Source organism: Aulonocara sp. 'chitande type north' Nkhata Bay, linkage group LG12, assembly GCF_057382095.1.
Source record: "Aulonocara sp. 'chitande type north' Nkhata Bay isolate Kocher_YH1m ecotype deep benthic linkage group LG12, A_spYH_male_GT1.1, whole genome shotgun sequence".
NCBI lineage: Eukaryota > Metazoa > Chordata > Actinopteri > Cichliformes > Cichlidae > Aulonocara > Aulonocara sp. 'chitande type north' Nkhata Bay.
The window spans coordinates 21,421,633-21,429,868 of NC_141355.1; the positions used below are offsets into that span (position 1 = coordinate 21,421,633).

The 8,236-nt window shown below is 43.6% G+C and overlaps 1 protein-coding gene across 1 annotated transcript in view; it reads left to right on the forward strand.

The window, feature by feature from the left end:
* fam222aa (family with sequence similarity 222 member Aa) overlaps nt 1-3,081 on the forward strand; it is a 46,048-nt gene extending 42,967 nt beyond the window's left edge. Inside the window, exon 3 of the mRNA XM_086314252.1 lies at nt 1,513-3,081. Coding sequence (XP_086170378.1) covers nt 1,513-2,981 — 1,469 coding nt within the window. The 3' untranslated portion in view covers nt 2,982-3,081. The remainder of the gene's footprint in view (nt 1-1,512) is intronic.
* Nucleotides 3,082-8,236: the final 5,155 nt, after the last annotated feature.

Genomic DNA, 8,236 nt, shown 5'->3' on the forward strand with positions numbered 1-8,236 from the left:
CCTAGTCACAGCCTGCACCCTGCAGACTGCCTTGGGTCGCCAGGACATTTGCTGACGGCACAGTTACGGCAGTTAAATTTTTGTGCATTTTGTTAGCTTTTGCATAAAAAAGTCATTTTTGAAGGGGTTGCAAGTCATTTGTGGCAGCTGATATATTGCTTGTAAATTGAGTTCTTTTCCCACCCCCATACCCTTTTTGTTGCACTGAGCTAAGTAGCCATGAAATTGCCTGAATAATGTTGTTTAAATCCAATCTCACTGCAGTGCCTCACCTCCGTGCCCCCCCCCCCCAAACAATGACACATGGTGGGGTTTTTAGAAATTGCATTTTTTCCTGTTTGCCACCTCAGTTCACAATGGCCAACCCTTGGTTCAACGACCGAGGACCATCGCCAGTCTCACTCAACACCAGTGTCCAATTGATTTTTGAAATGAGTGGTTTCACTGGTCAAACCTTAGAGAGAATTTGGACGTAAAGTAAGAGGAAGACATTTGCTATACTGGCGTCTATTTATCTTTTTTTCCTGTTCAATCAAGCATTTTTGTGTAGTTTTTGTAACATCAATTTATATTACAAGGATACGGAGGCCAGCTTTTTATTTCTCTAACCTCATACTGGAAATATTTCATTGTCACGTATGAGCATACCATTTGTAAAACTAATGTTTGATTTATTTCATCACTGAGTTTATGTTTTTCTGCCTTTTTAACAAATACTTTCAGCAAAAAAAAAAATATCACTCAAGTATTCTGGACTTGGCTCTGCTCTCATGTAGTTCACCTTAACCAGGCTACTAATTCCCCATGGATTTTTAATAGGTTTTTGCTAGGGCCTCTCATGTACTCCTGGACTGAATAAAAAATGTGAAAATTCTGTGGCCAAGGGTAAGACCCAGTAAGTGATAGCACTTATAAATCTCAAATGTGCCACTGCAATTAAACAAGCTTTTATCCCCTCCCCTTCATCCCTCCTTGCCTGGTATCCAAGGCTAACCCAATTCAATGCTAAAGAGAGTCCGAATTAATTTCACAATGCACTGATTTAACAGCGCCTAAGGTACCAGGCTTTGACAGAATGAGTTTTTAAAAAGATCCATTTGTCTAGGGATGAACTTCCACAGGAGGGTGAGAAAATGAGATGGGAGGAAAGCTAAGATGGAGGACGAGAGAGAGAACGCAAATGAATGCCAGCCCTCATTTACAATTTTCAAACTCTGTGTGGGTTTGCTCTGAAGTGTTTCTGCTGTTTGTAATCTTGTGTTATTCGCCTGCTCTTGTGTCACGATGACATCTTTTAACCTGCTTTCAATCTAGCCGTGGTGCTGCTGCCAGATCTTACTATTCCAGGAGAACAGTGGTTATTACAATTGATTGACCCGGCTTTGTGAATGCCATTGCTGTCAGGCTCTTTGATATTTCTGGTAATTAAACCCCAGGTCTGCTGTTCGCTTCTTCTACGGGCATTTGTTCATTTAAGTCATTCTTTTTTTTCTTCTTTTTTGTGTCTTGCAGGTGAACTAGTAGTGCCCACACACTCCCCTCGCTACCCCACTGCGGCAGAACTTGATGCCTATGCTCAGAAGACAGCCAACAGCCCGCTGTCCATCAAGATCTTCCCCACCAACATCAGGGTTCCCCAGCACAAGCACCTTAACCGGACTGTAAATGGATATGACACCACAGGCCAACGCTATAGTCCCTACCCACACCTCCACACAGGGGGCTACCAGGGTCTCCTTGCTATTGTTAAGTCCTCCTCCTCGTCATCGTCATCATCGTCAACATCCACCTTCGTCTCTTCAAAAGGTGTTCTCAAGAACTCCGAAGGCAGACGGACTAAGCTCTCTCCAGCCCACATAGCTGTTGCCCCATACCCGCCCCCTAGTAGTAGCACTTTAGCCAGTGGCCATGGCCAAATGGTATACCACACTGGGCCCTCAAAGCCTCCAGAAGGCCCCAGACTGTCAGTGCCCCCAAATGTCACTGTAGCTGGCTCAGTGATCCCTGTAACGGGGGGCCGAGGCCTGGCCTTGCCCACGCAATCCAACCTTCCCTCCATTCAGAGCATCATCTACCAGATCAACCAACATTGCCAGGCCCAGGCTCTGCAGCAGGTGTGTCAAGGGGCTGCCACCGCACCATCGAATTCCAGCCCTTCCAAGCAGGGCGCAGCTGTCATGGGGGTCTCTTCTAACTCCTCCGGTGGAGGCTATGTGGTAGGAATGGGTCCCCAGGCTAACATGGTATATACAGGTCAGGGGCTGCCGGCTCAGAACTCAGAGGCGATGAAGACTGGTGTGTACGCAGATGGTATGGACTATATACTATGGCAGAAGCAGCAGCAACATCAGCAGCAACAGCAGCAGCAACAGGCTGTGCTCCGCATGTACAGTGGAGGCAGTGGAGGAGGGGGCGCCATCAGCAAGTCCCCGGAAACTTGTGTTCCAGGAGGAGGGATTATGGGTGCCCAGGTGTCCTCCTCTTCTTCTAGACCTTACCACCTGACTGCCAGTGCCAGTGGAGGAGGCGGGCTGGACAAAGTCAGCTCTTCCCCTTTGAACTGCGTGGGTATGCACGGAAACTTCTCAGTGGGTCAGTACTTTGCGCCGCCGTGGAACAGCGTGCTGGTGACACCTGACAGTGACTGCTACAATCCCCAGGAGCTTTTGGGCACCTCCACCGGAGGGCCGGCCACAGGGCACAGAGAGATGGGCTACCCTCACCACCATCACCACTATCACCATCACCATCACCACCCTGCTATAGACAGCGGGGGAGGTTTGTGCTGCAGCCTGCCCAGCAAAAGCTTGTGCAACACGTCTGTGCTGAGCAGCAGCTTGCAGTCTCTGGAGTACCTGATCAACGACATCCACCCACCCTGCATCAAGGAGCAGATGCTTGGCAAAGGCTATGAGACTGTGTCTGTGCCACGTCTCTTAGACCACCAGCATGCACACATCCGCCTCCCTGTTTACAGATAGAGGGGGAAGTAAAGGAAACGAATCAAGAGTTGTGAATTTGTGAAGATTCTCCAAGTTTAAAAAAAAAAACAAAAAAAAAAAACAGATGTTTTTTTTGGGAGGGGGGGCAGGGGGTTGATGCGAGTGCCACTGCTTTAACTAGTGTGGGTGCTTAGAGAAGAGCAGTTGTCGTGCTGTGTGGCCCTAGGTTTGGTGGTTTCAAGGTAGGCTGTGGAAATCCCAAATACAAAAAGTGGTAGTGATTGCCAGTGGGAATGAAAAGGGATTTCATGATTCTCCTGATGTTCCAGCTTGTGGTTTGCCAATAGGATTTTGAATTAATTATATTTTTGGTCTCCTGTTTTTGTTTTGTTTCTTGTTTTTGTTTTTTTCTCATGCCTGAACTTGTTTTGACCAGAATCATAGCTTGACATGAAGTGCATAAGCCACTTGTATCCCCATTCTAAATACTAAGGATGAAGCTACTGTGTAGGTTGTCACTGAAATGGTCACAAAAGGGCCAATATTTAGGGCTGCTCTCAAAATCCAAACTCTGTAACAGTACACACACGTGAACACGTACAAAAGACAAAAAAACAAAACATGTACTGACAAGTGAGAAGACTATAGGCTGTACTCGGGTGTTATGTACAAGGATCATAAGGTTGAGTTAAAAGGCTAGTACGATATTAGTTATTATTGCTGTTATAATAATTGATACATAAATTGCACTGCTTGAATTTTGTTAACTTTGAAGTTTGGAATTGGGTAGTTTGGATATGATATATTTAAGAAACTTGAAAAACTTGAACCTATTTTTTGTTGTTTGATATATTTGTAGGTATATTATATGTATTTGGCTGCTATGGGGAAAAGTGTCTCAAATGCTTGCTTTTTTTTTTTCAATTTAATTTTATTATTTTCCACTTCTTGTTTTGATGACTTAATAATTTCTCCTCTGGCTGACGTGCAGTTTCTTATGTCCTGGTGTGAGGCATAGTTGCTGCTTTGGTTCTGTAAGAACCTGTTTGGAGAGCTGTTTTTTTTCCTAACCAACACTGGAATCATACAATACAATAAATACTTATTTAAAAAGAAAACATTGCAAAAAAGAAAAAAAAACATTACAAGAAAAAGAATTGTTACAATGAAGAATGTGACTGGGAGGTTATCTGCATAACCTTACATGTATGTTAATGCGTGTATGTGGCTGAGTGCATGCGTGCGTGCTTTGTCTTTTTCTTTTTTAAATTTGTGTTCTTCAAAATCCTCAGACTTTTTTTTTTTTCTTCTTCTTCTCAAATTCTGTCATTACAAGATTTTTACCACCAAGACCGAAAGACTGAGTCACCGGTCCCATAAACATTATATCTGCATAATGTACGGGAGATGGTTTGCAAATTCAACCCCTCTTATTTAATTTTTATTTTCGGAGGCTTTAGATTTTCAGTGGAGCTAGAGAGCATTTTCTCACGTGACTCCTTTATGACTGTATTTACAGCACTACAGCCTCTTCATCTGTCAGGTGCTATCATCATGAGAAAGTGGTGGAAACAAATGGAGATCATATCTTCGGGGTGCTATTCACCCCTAATCCTGCAAACAAAAACAAATGAAAACAATCATGCCCTGTCCTCTGGCATCAGATGAAATGAGACTCAAAGCTCACTGCTTTTCATTGTCCATTTCAGCCCCTGGTTGGGATGCGTTTAGCCGAGGCCAGTCTTAACTTGATGATTCAGAGCAGTGAAATATTTATTATGACTGTGAGATTCCCTTGAATGTACTGCACTTAAATTACTGCGATGTTTTATTGCCTAGTGGGACTCAAGTGAAAGAGAAAAATTGGATCAGTGCAGCAGTCCTCTGGTCTTAAATTAGCATTTCTTTTGTCAGTCAAATTTGAGTAGTAAATTGAATTTATTAACTGCAGAGGAAGAAAGAACCAGAGCTTTGTTGTGGGGAAATACTGGCATTAGTCTAGATTTATGAAGTGCAATTATTATGACTGTATTAACATTTTTTTTCTCTGAGCTTACACCAAAAAAAATGTAAACTACAGTTGTCAATACATTCCCAATGTACCACATCCCTAATCCTTATCCATCTTTTGTTTTGAGGTGTAAAATAAATTTCTTTAAAAATGTATTCAGAAGCCACATTTCGGCTTTGAAGTCTGTGATTATTTTTTAACATGTGACCTCTAAAAGGCAGTGGGAAGCTTGGGATATTGTTACAGCAGCTCTGTGAGACCCAGAGTGGAATACGGTGTGTGACATCGCTCGGATAATGTGCTGTAATGATAAACGTAGTAGTAGCAGTGCATTTAGATGATCGTCTTTTAAATGTTTACACTTTGGCCATCCAAAGATACGGGACAGACAGCACTGCTGAAAAACATTAACCGTTAATACTGAAATGCGACGGATATTTAAAAGAAGAAGAAGCATCGTTATGATTTGATCTTTTCCCTTAATTATTAACGATGAGCCTTAAATTTTGAGGTAATGGTGTTCGTAGGCATGCCACTGTATCTGAACGCTGACAGAGATTCCAGTCTAAAGAGTACCAAGCCCCTTGGCTTAAATTTGCACAGTAAGCCTCTTTAACATTCCAGTGAAATTTTTCATGTTGTTTCAACAGCTTAATGCCCCAGCCGCGGTCTGATTCCAGCATATTTTCTGTCTTGTAGAAATATTTTGACAGATTTACAGATACATCCCTTCCCAAAATCCCTTCCGTTTGGCTTCGGCATCCAAGCATTAAACCCTGTCACATGATGTTGAAGTGAAGAGGAGACACTTGAGGCAGTGGAGCTTCTAGTGTCTGGCCTTTCCCACCAGTGGAGGTCTGAGGCACCAGGCCTCTCTACTAATGGGAATATTGGGTGACGTCTGGCTACAGGACACAGCCAGCAGAGAGTATTCATTCAGTCAAAGGGTTGAAATCAAACACCTTTCAAATAGTAAAGGATTTCCTCTTAGATACTGAGAGAAATCTGGCCATTTGAAGCCAACTTCAGCCGAATAAACAGAAAAAAATCCACGTGAATACGATCATTTGTCATTTAGAAAAATACAAAGTTAAAAACAACAACAGTTTTATTTAGCGAAAGGTGACTCTGTGCCTTTGTGGCCACCGTTCATTATGTACAGGCTCCAAACTGTCTGTCCCCTTGGTCCTTTACACACATTAATGAGCTTCTATTGATGGGATGCATCTTATCCCTGGAACTGTGGTCCATTCCTCTGTTCCTGATTTGGACAATGGACGCTTAGCCCATATTAGGATAATAGAATTAAATTTCAAATAGATTTGTGCCTGGGCTGATCCAGCCATGGCTCACTCAGCTGCAGAGGCAGAGTGGCATATGGCATGTCATTATCTAAGCCCACCCTCCCGTTGTCCGGGGCCAACTGGGTTCAGCAGTGCTTAAACAAACTGAAGGTTAGGACTGGCTGGCTGGCGTTAAAGAGGAGGATAGAATGGTTTTCTGTGGGTGAGTGGGTGGGGGGAGGCTGCTAAATCACAGCCTCCGCGGCTTCTCTGAGGGCCTCAGCACTGCACCCTGGCACCTGGGCTCAGAGGCCTGCTTTAAAGGCTGGGCTGTGTTTGATCGAGGGGATTTGTTTTCTGTTGGATTATATATGGTTATATGGTTGTTCTCTGCCTGGCTGATGGGTCCTGTGCAATGTGACAGGTCTCAGCAAAAAAAAACAAAAAAGGGGGGTTTGGAGAGAGGAAAGGATGTGGGCAAGGATTTGGGGGCCAGAGAAGCCTCGAAGCATCAGTAATCAGGATAATTGCCATATTCCTGGTGCCTGGTTGAAGCTTCCCCTATTTGGCTCTGCGGTCACTTATCAGATTGAAGGCCAACTGAAATCACCTCTCTGGCTGAAAGACTTATTGAGCCTCAATCTGATTTTCCTAAGTAAAAAAACAAACAAACAAAAACTTCACTTTAAACTTTTTAACACTTCAACAAATATTTTGTCCAGGAAATTATTAATGACACAGAAATCTCAGTCTGAATGAGGACATTTGGATCTGTAATTTATCGCTGTAGCAACAGACCGATATTGACTGTTAACACATTTTCAAGGGCAGAGAGATGCTCTCAAGGATGGCCCGAGGGCAGAACGAAGGTGAAATGACTTATGCTGGTTGTAAAAATCCCTTAGTAAATCCCAATAAGTCCACGAGGACCTTTACCCAGTGTAAAGGTCTAGTTGCATATTATGCGCCTTAAATACTGCTGAGAAGAAAAGAGAGCAGACGGGGTCGTTCAAAGCAGGGTCAGCTCTTTCACTCTCAGAAGAGAGGGAACGGGAGGGGAGGGAAGGACAAAAAAATATATAGGCAGCTGCTCACTCTGTAGAGTCTTGGCGCTGCTCTAATCTACAGATGACAGGAGGGGGAGAAGGCCCAAGCGCCCCCCCACCCCCTTACTTCCACAATGATTTGGTCAACCTCAGTCATGTCCCCTGGCTGCCCTTGGGCCCCTGGGGCTCTCATCTCAGAGTTCTTCCCAGAATCCCTCCTTAACGTTACATCCACAAGGCCATTCCTCTCCATTTGGCTCCTACCTAGCAAGAAAATACCTTAATCAATAGTTCAGTTGGTTTTGAGGAGGCTTGTATTGTTAATCCACCAGCCTTATTGCTGTATTGCACAATACCATTAAAAGATTTTTCTGTGTTTTGTCACAAACGTTGAGCACACTGCTGTCTCTTTAGTGCTGTCTGATAGAACTGGATGGGTCACATGTGAGCGCCGTAGAATTTAAATTTTGTTTTCAGCACCTGTTAAATGCACCGCAAGGTAAAAGATCAGCACAGATGAAGAAATAAATCAGGATCTTTATCCCAAAAGGCACAGCCTCGGAGCCCTTTTCTGAAAGGCAATGCAGCGGGGCATAATTCCAAGAGCGTTTTTATTTCTTCAGCGCCACAAGTATGTATGTTCAGCTGAGAAAGCTTATGGCCTCCAAATATTCATCTTGTTTACGCTGTGGGGATATTGCTGTATCCAATCAAAACTCAAAAGTCTGGGGATTTTGCTTATTTTCTTCCTGATTCCTTTCACTGTTTGTGAGGCTCTCCGAATGTTCCTGTGGACAAACAGGGCTGTTTTTCCCGAACGATCTCAAATGCACCAACGCTGCCAAAGTCTGAGGGTGCCGCAACCTTGAGAAAATAATATATATGGAAATGGGAAATCTATAAAGCATCTCTCTTATTGTTCTCCCTGCAGTGTTGTATTTATGTTTAAAAATG